Source organism: Vulpes lagopus, chromosome X, assembly GCF_018345385.1.
Source record: "Vulpes lagopus strain Blue_001 chromosome X, ASM1834538v1, whole genome shotgun sequence".
Lineage (NCBI taxonomy): Eukaryota > Metazoa > Chordata > Mammalia > Carnivora > Canidae > Vulpes > Vulpes lagopus.
The window spans coordinates 7,155,701-7,170,128 of NC_054848.1; the positions used below are offsets into that span (position 1 = coordinate 7,155,701).

Genomic DNA, 14,428 nt, shown 5'->3' on the forward strand with positions numbered 1-14,428 from the left:
CAAGGTGAAAGGGAGGAGCTTAGGGAAATTGAACACGCGAGCTGGGGGCACGAGGGGAAAGGCATGTGTGCCATCATTCCATCTCAGAGGAGGCCTGCGGTCCTCTCTCCGGGAAGCGGGGCAGGAGACAGGGCTGGCAGGCACAAGTCATCGCCAGGAAACACCAGTGTGGGGTGCAAATGGTATGAAGCCAGGAGGGTATGGCTCACCTAGACCACGGGGGGCAACTGGAAATTCGCCCTCGTGGGTGACTTTGGGACTCTGCAGAACAGGCCAGCTGATAGGGAGAACGTGAGGTATTTACCTAACATCCCCAAGCAGTGGCTGGTTGAAGGCTGTTCCGGGGGGTGGCTGGGCAATAATTCTCCGGAATTAACGGGTGGGTACCCTGGGTGGAGGAGACCCCAGGCAGAGTCTTAGGGGCTTCCGAGGGAAGGAGGCTCTCAGGCCAGGGGGCAGAGGGCTGGTGAGTGCTCTAAGGGCATGGCACTGCCCATTACAGACACAAGCACCTACATCAGAGGGGACTACAATCTGGACGTTTCTTAAAGAGCTCTAGAGGACATCACAGGGCACCCGTGTCACACTCGCCCAGCTAGCTCTATAGCCACGACGACTTCTGATGAACTGCAGGGCTGAACAGAGTGTGTACCTGACCGTGCTTTCTATCCTGACCTTGGTCTTTTTTTTTTTACTTCGGGTCACAATCTACCTACAAACGTTCATCTACGACTGATGATAAATGGGCCTACATCTAAGCAACGGCAGGCCAAGTCGCCTGGAGGAAAAAAAAAAAAAACACATGGAATCTAGTGAGTCGGAATCAAATATATATATTTCTTTATCTAAAGACCCCTAGATTTTCCATCATTCCAGATCACTGGGAAATTAACATTGTCTTTCTAGAACAAGGGCTTTCCAGTTTTCAGCCTCAATGGGTACAGTTTTCTAGAGTCAAATTGAATCTTAAAATACTTAAGTTAGGGATTACATGAAGAAGTGCCTCTCTCTCTCTCTCTCTTTCTCTCTCTCTCTCTCTCTCTCTCCTTCCATTATCTGAAAGGGCAACTCTATTTCTATATACAAACCTGCCAGATGTTGCCTTCTCACCTCCTAACTGGGAAACAGAATGCTCTGCTTACATTTGTCAGGATCAGGGGGTGGCGGGGAGGCGGCCTCCCGCCAGGTAATGGAAACACTGCTTGCTTTAATTTTATTACCAAGAACAAAGCCTTCTCGTCGCTTACTAGAACCCTTAAAGGCGGGCCTCATGGGCATAGTTCTAATTTTTTCGAGACCACAAACAAGAGGAATTCTTTAAGGCCATTTCATGAAAACCAGAAAGGAAAAATTACTTTCTTCTGCCAAAAGTAAGGCGACCCTTTGTGGAAGCAGCCAGAGCCCGAGTCAGGTGGGCACGTGCCAGCTGTCCTTCTGCGGGCATGAGCGGCCGTCCTCGGCCTGGCCGCCCCCCTTTCGTGGAGTTTAGATCGAGGCGACGTCACAGATACCAAAGAAGCCACCTTCCCTCGGGATGGCATCTCCCCGGCCCCGCTGGCCCTGCTGTTTTCGGAGACCACGCTGAAGGAAGGAGCGTCTCGCCCCCAGAGCCGAGCGTGCTCCCCTTGCAAACTTGCAAACTCTCTAAAGCCGGGCCTGATGCTGCCGACGAGTGCACCTTCCCAGGCTGCTCCTGCTCCTGCTCCTGCTCCTGCGGCAGGTGTCACTTCCCTCCCCCCTTCAGGCACAGGTGGCTAACGCTACTGCTTTCCAGAGATCTCTGCAATGGTCTTGGGAACCGGGGAACGTATGTGAGAGGGCGTGAGGCCTCTTCTGCCAGGGAGGAGGGTGGCGGCAGAAGGACGGAGGTAACACCGAAGCCATCTGTGGCCTGTTGAGTGCCCGCGATGTGCAAAGCACCACGCTATGGCCTGCGACAGACGCTGCCCCCCAAAGGCAGTGGCTTCATTAGAGAAGACCTAGCAAACATGCTGACGACTGCGTACATAATCATCCGCTAAGCCATGGGCTATAGACGTTCTAGAGCTGTGTGGTCCGACACGGCAGCCACTGGCCTCTTGCAGTTTGGGGTTTTGAAGTGTGGCTAGTCTGGGGGCGCCTGGGCGGCTCGGGGGTTGAGTGTCTGCCTTGGCTCAAGGTGTGACCAGGATCAAGTCCTGCATGGGGTCCCCCACGGGGAGCCTGCTTCTCCCTCTGCCTGTGTCTCTGCCTCTCTCTGTCTCTCTTTCTCTCATGAATAAATAAATAAAATCTTAAAAAAAGAAATGTGACTAGTCTGAATTGAGGTGTGCTGTGAATATGAAACATATATTAATCATTTTTGTGTTGACTACATGTTGAAGTGATAATCTTTTGAATGGATCAGGTCAAAGAAAATGTACTAGTAAAAAATTAATTTTACCCCTTTGTCTTCACTTTATTTTTTTAAGATTTTATTTATTTATTCATAGACACAGAGAGAGAGAGAGAGAGAGAGAGAGAGAGAGAGGGAGGCAGAGACACAGGCAGAGGGAGAAGCAAGCTCCATGCAGGGAGCCCGATGTGGGACTTGATCCCAGGTCTCCAGGATCACACCCCAGGCTGCAGGTGGCTCTAAACCGCTGCACCACAGGGGCTGCCCTTTGTCTCCACTTTAAAAAAATGTGGTTACTTGGAAATCTCCAATTACATACATGGCTGCCATTATATTTGAGTTGGATGGTGTGATTCCAGAGGGCTTCGGAAATGAGGCAGTTGGTGTGCGCGAGTACCTGGGGAAGGTCTGCTTTGGAATGTGGAAGTGGGACCGGTTGTTGAAGATCAGAGTGAGCAAGGAGAGAGCTGGGAAACCTGGAATGAGGAGGATGAGGAAAGTGTCAGAGCAGAGAGGGGGAAAAAGACCACCTCTGTAGGGAGGTAAGGACGTGTTTCAATGATATGTAGGGCACAGTGGGCGTGTATCCGGATTTGGTTATCCGGGAGTGGACAGAGAAACACCCAAGCCAGGTATGGCTTACTAACCCTTGTGAAAAGCCACACTGAGGCCGACTGCGGGGAGCTGGCTATGGCCCACCTCACACGGAGCCCAGCTAAGGTAGGAAGGTAAATTTGGAGACTTAACTTTGGGGAGGGGCTCTTTTCCTGACTTCCTTCTAATTGACTCCCTTTGTATCCTTGACCTCGTTGGTCTGCACCATCTCTCTTTGAAACTATCCATGCTTGGGGCGTCCTGGGCAGCTCAGCTGGTTAAGAGTCTGATTCTTGATTTCAGCTCAGGTCGTGATCTCAGGGTCATGAGACCGAGCCCCACATTGGGTTCTGCACTGGGTGTGAAGCCTGCTTAAGACTTTTTCTCTCCCTCTCTTCTGCCCACTCCTACCTGACCTGTTCTCTCTCTCTCTCTTTCTCAAAAAAGAAAAAAAAATAAGAATAAGAATGAAGCTATCTATGCTTACTTGCTCTCCTAAGATTTTCCTCTGAAATGGTGTTGGAATTAGACACGCACTAAAGACCGTGAGGGTATTTGCCCAAAGACCGTATCTGTATCAACAAATCACTATATAGTTTTCCTTAAGCTTCTAGATTCAAGTTATGAATCTCATTATTCTATTCACAAATCCAAGAAATTTCATAAAACCAAGAATAATCACTCTTGGGGGGGGGGTGTCCTGAATCAATGTTTAACTAATTCAACTTTGTTTTATTTTTTTTTTATTTTTTTTTAAATTTTTTTTTTTAATTTTTTATTTATTTATGATAGTCACAGAGAGAGAGAGAGAGGCAGAGACACAGGCGGAGGGAGAAGCAGGCTCCATGCACCGGGAGCCTGATGTGGGATTCGATCCCGGTCTGCAGGATCGCGCCCTGGGCCAAAGGCAGGCGCCAAACCGCTGCGCCACCCAGGGATCCCTCAACTTTGTTTTAAAAGATTGTATTTATTTATCCATGAGACACACACACACACACACACACACACATACACACACACACAGAGGCAGAGAGAGGCAGAGACACCGGCAGAGGGAGAAGCAGGCCCCATGGAGGGAGCCTGATGGGGAACTTGATTCGGGGACTCCAGGACCACGCCCTGGGCCAAAGGCAGGTGCTAAACCGCTGAGCCACTCAGGGATTCCCATAACTAACTCAACTTGAACAGACATAACTCCATTAAACAATCAATGCCATATGTAAATTAGTTGATTAAATCCTGTACACATTTTTTTTAATTGAAATAAATTTACCTACAGGAAAATGCATAAATCTTAAGGGACAAGTCAATGGATCTTGATAGCCAACATAACCAACAGCTTAATCAGGATATAAAAATATCTCCATCACCCCAGAAAGTACCCCCGGAGCCCCTCTTCCAGTCTATTCTCACCCCCCTGGGTAACCACTGTTCTGATTTTTATCACCAAATTCCTGTAACATTTTAAACTGCATTTATAAATGTAACATATTCAACTTACTTTATAAGCACTTTAAATGCCTAACAGGGTAAATTAAAACCCTAACAAGGTAAACCTTCTCACATCCTTAAGTAGCTCTTAGAAATCTAATAAACGAAACTTACAAATGTAGTGAAACTCAAGTTCTCCTGGATAGTCCAACACTGGTTTGAAACAGACTATTTTACACTTTTAACTTAAAGACCACAGCTCTAAAAGAAATTACACATTTCAGATTGGAATCTCAAAGCTAACCTGTCAAATATCTGTAATATGCCATTTTCTCTTAAATGCTACAAACCCGTAAAACACAAACATATGTTTTAGTTCCAAATTGTAATACAAAGTATTGATTCTACAGATATGGTTTAGTTCTGCATCTTTACGCATACTTCTCAAACTTCGTGGGGAGGTGGAAAAAAAGAACTTTCTTTATTAACAGGAGCAAACTGATCGTCTCAAAGAAGTTGAGGCTTCGTGGTCAAAGAGTTGAGAATAATCTCACAAGACCTGGAGGCCCACTGGCTCCAGTGGCACCACAGAAATATACTCACTGGGGCCCTGGTTATGGCGAGTTGGACAGGGTTTCCAATTCCCCCAGCAGGTGGGATCGCTTCTCGCCATGAGCACTCCCCTAGAAATCTAAGTTTTGAATCATCTCTTTCAACTCTCTCACCTGGTTCGGGGAGCTGAAGTTCAGTAACCACTCCAGTTGCTTTATTATTTGATTCGGTTTGATCCATTTTTTTTCCTTTCTGGCTGATTCTTTTTATGTCTGCCTACAAGTCACATTTCCATGGTCATCTGAATGACATTTACCGCAAAATGTTATTGGGATAATTAAATCAGAAAGTGATGGTAGGAGCTAGCTAAGTGGTTGTTTTTGTTTTTTGTGTACATCTGTGTTAAGTCCCGTCGCTTTTGTCTTCCCTCCACCACAGGCCACACGTTGCTGTGGAGCTGTAAGACTCCATCCAGTGATCACCTTCTAATACCTGCAAGGACCGACAAGGCACCATCTTCCCAACCTGTGTAAACACATGGAAGGCCTTCTTGGACTTATCACAACCCCAAACAGAGCTTGTCTGGTCAGAGAATTAGGCTACTAGGATAGTTTTCATCACCTCGTACATATAAACCTGATGTTCTATCTAGTGAAAATACTTTTAAAAGCATAGTAAAAGCTCTATCATAAATTCCCAGGCTGGGAAGTTACCTCACTTGGTTGTAAAAATCTTTATTTGTGTTGCTTCTCACTGAAAGCCTTTTACATTGAGTGGTAGCCTCAGGCTTTTTAAATAGCTGAATTAAAAATTTCATATTTCTGTTTCAAACAAAAATAATCAATGCTACAATTGTGCTCTTGTTAACGAGCATTTTATATGCATGACTCAATTATTTTGCGGGAGAATTTCAAAATTAGAACAGAGCTCTTCAGTTTTCCCTATAACATTTAGCAATTAAAAATAGAAGTGAATCAAACGAAGGTAAAAGATGATGTGTCCCGCTTCTCTCACACTCTGTAATTATCTTATGTACAGAGATAATTTCATCTTGATTACCATAAAAAAGCAATTTTATATTCATTTGTTGGAAAAATAATTTAAACTAGATATCAAGACCCAGAAACAAAAGAAGCTAGTTCAGTAACAAAATGATGGATTGATGGTTGGAATCATGCTCATCTCTGAATGGTGCGCACAGGCATGATAATGAGACTCAATCTCCTACCTGACAGTCACCTTCTCACCTGGGATCGTTCCTCTCGCACCTCTGACTCTCTCAGCTGGATCCATCCAACTACCACTATCTCTTGTGATAACTACAATGGCCATTTTTTTTTTTTGGATCTCTCATGACCCGTTATTATTCTTTATATCATGCCGGAAACATCCCTGCTGCTCTAGTCAAGTGTCTAAATATCTCAAGGCATGGAGGTTGTGTGTGGAATAGTGTAGGGGAGACGTGATGAAGAAGGGGAGAGACCACATTAAGATACATGTCTTCTCTCTTTTTCCCACTGCTCATCCGCTGGGCCCCCAATTAAGACCAATTATTTCACATTTAAGTATTCGCCTTAAAAATCTGCATTACTAAATTCAAATATGTCAGAGGAATTACTTTCAGAGGCATGTACATGGGCTCACACTCCAATCCAAGCCACCTGGTAGGATTCTGAATGTGACACAATAGTTCATCCCATCCAAACTGGAAAGATGAGGAGAGGTGTGGATCATGTTTTAAAAAAACTTTCAAAGCTGAAACTTGAGAAATGTTATTCTGAGAGTAACACCAAATGGACCAAGCCTCATATTCACTCATTCATTCCTAAGATTCATCTCTTATTCCAAAACAAGACGGGAAGACTTTCTACTGGTCTTCTCATTATTCCTCATGAATATACCTAAGAAGATATCAGGATTCAATGCTTATGAATCATTTTTTTAAGGCAGAAGCATTGAATCTAGGGGAAGATATTTGAGTATGTGTTAGATACATACTACTTTAATAAACAATTAAATTTAATCTTCATGGAGAAATGTTAAGTTTCTTTCATGAGTGGTCAATTTTAGCAAACTTGGTGGAGTGAACTGGATACGTAGCCATCATACACATGTGGTAGTCAATCTTCTCCGGAGAGAATGAAGTTCTGTGCAGCCTAAGAGTTCCTCTTCTCATCTGTCTTGGGAACCCTAAGACTTGAATTTGGGAGAGCAGCCTTTACCGCAGTGGCTTATAATTTTTGAATGCCACCATTTTTGTACTATCACATTATCATCATTCCAGAGCCGTCTGCATGGAGACCCCATGGATGACTGTGGGTTGCCTGGCGTGTTTTAATGCGGCCAGAATCCGACTCTAATTATACCCTGAGAACATTTTCACAAGGGCTCAGATGGGGTGGGAATCTAACCCTTATCTGCAAGTGACAATAGATTGTGCCTTTGCACATTTGAGTCGGCCCCCAGCACGACATACGTTATCCAAGACCAGGCCCCTGTCCACAAGACACAAAGAGCACATTTGGTTTTTTTTTTTTTTTTTAAAAAAAAAGAGCACATTTGGTGTTCAGATGCTGGTCTTTATCCAATGGGTGTAGATGAAGCAATTGTCAAGGTTTTCCATAGAGATGCAGAGAATGCTCTCAGGTAAAACCATATAATAAAATAATATAAACATAAAAGTTCATCTTTCTTTTTAACCCAGTGATTTCCCCCATCTCAAAGTTTACAATGGAATGCTCTTAGGATGTGGTGAATGACTACAAAAGTCTTTTACGGACCCCTATCTATTTTACGAAATCAAGATTTTTTTTTTTTTTTACCATTTCTGAGGAGCTACTATAATACATCACCCCCCTCCCTCTCAATTTATGGAGCCCAATATCTGGGCAAAAATGGAATTAAAAGGCACTTAGTTCACCCCCACGTTGTCACTTCACGAGTGTCATCAGCAGTGGAAGAACTCAGAGAAAGCCAGCAAGAGAGCAAGGTTTTCATTAAAATGAAAGAAAAAGATAATTTGCAAACAAAGGCAAAAGGAATTTTAAAAAAAAAGGAATTACAGGGTGCCTGGGTGGCTCAGTCAGTTAAGCGTCTGCCTTCGGCTCAGGTCGCGATCCCAGGGTCCTGGGATAGAGCCCCAAGTTGGGCTCCCTGCTTGGCAGGGAGTCTGCTTCTCCCTCTGCCTCTCCCCCTGCTTGTGCTCTCTCTCTCTCTCAAATAAATAAACAAAATCTTTAAAATAAAATGAAAAGTAATTACAAACAAGGCAAGATAAGCCAAAGGGGCTCATGCCAGGACTTGGGCGGGATGCCGGCTTGGAGAATACCCTTCTAGGATGAGCTTGGGCAAGGACGGTGAGGTCAGATGAGCCTTTACTTTTTCCACACTGCTCTGGCAATTAATTAGCCACCCTTCCCCAGCTGCTCTTTCCCACCTCTCTGTGTATTTACTCACTGGTCCCCTGTCATTCCCCAAATGAACATCTCATTTGTGTCCAGGTGTTGCAGACCCTGTGAAAGAACTTGATTCTCAGAATGTGTGCAGAATTTGATACATATCAGTATTTGCTTAGCTAATAAACTAGGTCTTCTGATTTTAAAAATAAAACAGGGAGGAGGATGAGGTGATGAAGAGAAACAATCCATATTCGATCTGGAACCAGTAGTTCTGTGGCTGACCCAGATTTTGATCACTTCTCATAGGCTTGTCCCAGACCCCACATAGAACTAACCTTAAACTCATCCCCTGGGGATTCTCCACGGTCTTTCTCTCCTGAAGAAAAGAAAACCCGGTGGCCAAAAACCCCACTCATTTCTAGAATCCCAGCCAGCACAGTACATGCACGATTCTTGAGAGTCTCCCCAATATTGCTCTTTCCATGCCTCTCCCTCCCGAGTCCTGCGCTCCCTTGGCCTTCACACCCTCCGTTCACTGGTTTTAAAAAGACTGGGTACTTACTTAACTATCACAAAGCCATTTCATTTGCTTACCCTCACTGTAAAAACAAGTCACAAAAACAATGGGGATGGGGGGAGACCTTCAAGCTCTTTTCGTTCTCAAGAAAAGCAGAAGTGAATCCCAGGAAGGAGGTGTGGACTTATAAGGATGTGGCATTTCCTCAGGATTTGGTGGGAATTCATTGATTTGATTTACAACAATTGAGAGTCGCCTCCGTGCTTGGAGTTTTGTGCTCCAGCTGGCATGGGGATTATTTTCCCTAGGAATGCTCAGCCCCAAATACAAGGACACCATCAGGAAGAGGAAAAGGAAGAAATACAGTCTCGGAACCTCGGATGTGAACCAGGAAATGCTTGTCCACTGCGCTGAGTTAAAAGTGCCTAACGGATTCCACTCCCTTTTCGGAGCTTACCAGCGGGCTGGGAGGGTTTCCCCTGGATGTGCCCCCCGCGGGTTTTGCACTAAGATCTCCCTCTTCGTCTTCCATCAGCCAAAAATATCCCAGACTGGAAAGAATGAGGGATGCCGGCTGTAAGGGGGGAAATGACCCAGATCTTTGTGCTCCTCGAACCCTCGCGAAACCCTCGGGACCAAATAGAGTTGACACAGTGCTGGCATCACTAAAGCCCACCCAGCTCTCAACTCCCAAAAGCCGGTTCCTACCGATCCCCCTCACACGCCTTCTGTTTCCATAGAACGAACTACTTGCTCTGGGTACACACACTCTTTATTGTTCTAGCCCCATGCCTCGGTTTGCCCTGCAAGCAGTGCTGTTCTTGTCCCTCCGTCCGCCCAAATGCCACCTACCCTGGAAGGCAGGCTCAGCCTGGGTGCTGCCTCCCCCTGCCCCCAGCTGGGAGAAACGTCTTGCTTCCTGGAAATGCCAAGTACAGAGTCCACACCTCCCTCACAGCGATTAGTTTTCATTTTGGATGGCCGTCATTCCTTGGTCTTAGGCAGGGTGCTAAGCTCCCCGTGGGCAGGTCCCCGGGCACCGCACACACGGGGGCTGCCCCCTACACGTGAATGGCAGGAACAAACCAGTGTGGCACTTTAGCAAACCCAAGTGACTGGCCAGAGGCTCAAATTTACACGCTCGCCCAGAAATATCTGTGCAGCGAACACAACTCAGGCATCAGCAGTGATCAGAGGAGGCAGGGCAGAAAGTCATGTTAAACTAAATTATCCCAAACCTGGAAATAAGGCAAAAAGAAGACGGTGAGTCCTTTCGGGGTTGTACTAGGTGGAGTGCGGTCCACCAAGGCAGCCTAAGGAAGGGCCCTGCAACTCCAGGCTGGCAGGGGATGAGTTTGGCTTTCTATGGACTCCTGATCAAGCCTCGGTCTCTGCAAAGCTAAACATAACTTAGAGAAAACTGATGATATACGACTCATTTTGCCCAAACGTTATGACTGCATTGCCCTTTGGGTCCCGAGCCCAGTTTTGCATCTCATTTAGCTGCCTTATTCTAGCGCCCTTCTACCCACACTGTCACTACCTGCCCCAGGTGTTTGCAGGTGGAGGTCTTCTGCTGAGCTCCTTTCGGCCAGCTTTACCACCTTGCTGGCTCCTTCATCAGTGACTTAAAGAAATGTTCAACAGACTCGTCTGGTTACTGTATTGAGAACTGGATGCTCAATTCTGTGAAAAATTATACTCTGAGAATATTAATAATTATGAATAAGGGACACGTGTAAAAAAAAAAGGTATTACCACTCTCATTTTTCTCCTCATAATTAATTTTCTTTAATTTTTACCCAGGATAAATTTCCCAAATACCAAATTTATTCACCCACAAGCATTTCTTTCCACTCCAAAGGCTTTGTACAGAAACACAGTGAAAGGAATGAATACCCTTTACTCCTTACGTCTAGAATAACTTCCAAGGGCACGTATGTGTGGACTTGCAAGTCTGCTACAATCAATTCAGTAATAGCTTTATTTAAAAAGCCTCTATCACAACTAAATATCTAATCTTTTGGAAGAAAAATAAAATCTGCTGGGAAATTTCTATCATTTGAAATTGCTGAGCATTTTAGAAAGTAATTTTACATGTTAAAACGAATAGCATTTTGTAAATTCAAGCCATACTACTATTGCATTAGGAACAAGACAGTTGTTCTGAAATCACTACAGGCCATAATAGAAACCAGACACTAAATGCTTTAAGAAGTAACTAGCTGAAATTGAATGAAATAATCACTCAATCCATAAAGCCTTTGTAAGATTTCCCCATAAAACACAGGTAATTTTTTTTTTGTTTTACTGAAGAGAAATTATTCTTTCTTATTGTCCTAAACATCAAATGCCATCACATCATAAAAATAAAATACAGCACATGGATCATTCCATTTTGTTCATCCATTTATTCCTATAACATGTATTCACTGTGCCCTACAATAATGAAAACATTATGCTTGTTCACTGTTATTTACCACGTTGTTTAATCAACAAGGCTCAAAATGGTCCCTGGAGAAACCCTTGCCAAAAGCGAATCCTTTCTTTTTTTGTTTTTTAAGATTGATTGATATTTATTTATTTATTTATTTATTTATTTAAGAGAGAGTGCACAAATCGGGGAGTAGCAGAGGGACAGGGACAAGCAGACTGCACTGAGCGAGGAGCACGATGTGGGGCTTGATCTCACAACCCTGAGACCATGACCCGAGCCACAATCAAGAGTCAGATACTCAACAGACTGTGCCACCCAGACAGCCCCAAAGCGAATCCATTCTAAGCAGGAGGTTAGAAAGATCTGGGTTCTGCAATTTGTCCTCGGTGTCACTGCTGCCTGCATACTCTTGACTTGATCCCGACAAGTGGTCTTTTTCATGGGAACATATCTGACAACTAAGATGCATTTAATGTACACCTGCCGTGGGTTGAGTTGTGTCCCCCCCAGAGAGATTATGTCTAAGTCCTAATGCCCGTTATCGGCAAACATAACCTTGTAGAGTCTTTGCATATATAATCGAGTTAAAGTGAATTCCCACTGGGGTAGGATGGCCCCAATCCAATGTCTGGCGTCCTTGTAAGAAGGAGATTTGGACGCAGACCCAGAGACACACAGGGAGAAAGCCAAGGGGCCACAGAGCCAGAGGTTAGAGGGCTGCAGCTTTAAGCCAGGGAACTCCAAGAATTGCCTGGAACTGCTAGAAGGTGGGAAGACGCATGGAATTTCCCTCCCCTAGAGCCTTCAGAGGAACCAAGGCTTGATTTCGAACTTCTGGCCTCCAGAACTATGAGAGAATAAAGCTCTATTGTCTCATGCCATCCAAGTTCATGGTGATTTGTCACAACAGCCCCAGGAAACTGATACAACACCTTTTATGTAGTGCTTTTTTGGATGCTTTTTGTGAGGGTGATTAAAATCTACAATATTAGGAATGCTAAGTAAAGCCGCTGCAGGGAGAGCTGTCGTGGCAGCAGTGGGTGGGTGGATGGGTGGGGGTGGGACAAAGCAGTGCAAGGGGAGAGATTCTGGGAGATTCTAGTTCCTTCCAAGTTCGTCCATCTTTTATATTTGGCTTTGGCAAAAGATCTAATCTTAAAAAGATTCCCATCTTAAAAACGTCAAGGGCGCGATTTTCACATGAAACACAGCACACACAGAGACAGAGACGCTCACCTCCACGTGCTGACAGGTTTGGATGAGTTTAGCCAAAAGGGTCTCCAATTCCGTGTTCCTCTTGATAAGGCTGGTGAGGTTACTCTCTAAGTTTTGCTGTTCAGAAAGAGAAGAAAAATATTATTCTGCATCCCGAAAATACTACACTGTGTCCTGAAGTATTTAGATACCTTTCATACTTCAAGATACACAAAAGTACTCCTACCCCCGAAAAACTGATCTATTTTTCAGGAACCTCAATGCAATCTATGCAGCTTTAAGCATTTATAGATTTAAAGTCGACTCTGCGGAGCTGCATGTAAAAGAACCTTTAAGAAAGGTTCAAATTTCATCCTTTTGGTTCCTGCTTCTCGTAGGAACTCAGGCACATTCGCCTGAATAATTAGCTATAGGTCGTGAACTGAGGAGAAAGGAGGTAATTGGATTTCTAGTTCTTTACCTGAATCAGAAATGGCAATAATATAAGGAATATATTCCCACAGCAAATCAACTATTATTGGATTTTGAGGATTTACCACCGAGGCAGTCCCTCGGAGAAAGGTTTGAATTATCTGGCTCTCGCTGACATTATGACTATTTATAGGCATTTATAAGATATTAGAAGTCCTCATCATACACATTTACTCACTCATAGCACATTTCATTGTACCTGCTTCTATTCTTGTTCTATCAACCTATCCACGTCAGATTAAATTTCCTGGAATGCCACATTTCTCATATCACTATCCTGCTTACAAATCTAGAATTATTCCCTATTCCTTTAGAACATCGAAGTTTGCTGCAATGACCATTAAATCTAATTTTCAACCACAATAACCCGCTTCTCATTCTGGATGCTCTTCATTTATGCCATTCATTCATTTATCCATTCACACAAATCTATTATGCTTCTCCTAAGTGCCAGACTCTGAGAGATTCTGGGGAAACACACATAAAAATTCCCACTCCCTGCCCACAGGGAGATGGCTCTGCAACGGGGGGAGAGAGATGCTGTGAATGAGAAAGGGGCAGCGTCAGGGCTGCCTGGAGGTTTTCCAGAGGACACATTCTTGCTGCCGAGGCTGGGAGGATGGGCATGGAGTTTTTGGTGAGCAAGAATGGGAAAGTCTCGGGAAGGTGGAATCGAGGTGGAAGTGGCCACGTGGAAGTGCATTCTACAGGCAGGGGGTAGAACAACGTCGTGGACCAAGATCAGGGCCAAGGATTAGGGTGACCGTGTGTTTTAACAGTCAGACAATTCCACGAATACAGTGAACGGAAGGAAACTTCATGGAAAAGAAAGTAGATCGAGGATGTGTAATGCCATCTGAGAAAAAGGATTTGAAAGGAGTATGGGGGCACTTTGAACATCAATAATTTCATAAAAGTGATAACAGTTCACTATGCTGTGAAACTAATTTCTGAAAGCGTTTACTCTTTCTACTTTCCAAAATTTTAGATTTAGAAAGGTATATTCAGGAAAAGAGCACTTTTACTTAATGCTTCATTCAAAAGCACGAGTCAGAAAGAGAAATCTCTCTGGTTGTTCTTAAACAAGTTAAGCTTATCCATCTGGTCTTTACCCTATTGCCTGATTTTTTTCATTTCAATGACCGCATTTTTCATTTCCAGGGGATTCTTGATCACATCGCCCTCTTCTTGAGTTACTTTCTCTTCCTGTTCCCAGGATGCAACTCCCTCCTTCATAATTTCAAAAGAACTAAACACACTTATTTATTCTTAAGCTTGCTTGAAAAAAGGGCAATTCTGTATTTTCCTGTGTTTGTGCAACGTTTCCCAAGAGTCTGATTTTATCTTGTATCTTATAATTTCTGTCTGGCAGCTCATCTGATGTGAACTTTGCTCCCTGCGCTGTGATCTGGGGATTGGCACCGCACTGCCAGGCAAGC

General features: G+C 44.3%; 1 protein-coding gene across 5 annotated transcripts in view; it reads right to left on the reverse strand.

Annotated features, from left to right (window-relative positions):
* The window catches only part of MID1 (midline 1), a 351,552-nt gene that overhangs the window by 61,624 nt on the left and 275,500 nt on the right, over nt 1–14,428 (reverse strand). For all 5 annotated transcript variants that reach the window (XM_041740833.1, XM_041740834.1, XM_041740835.1 and 2 more), the window contains exon 3: nt 12,540–12,635. In XM_041740833.1, coding sequence (XP_041596767.1) covers nt 12,540–12,635 — 96 coding nt within the window. The remainder of the gene's footprint in view (nt 1–12,539; nt 12,636–14,428) is intronic.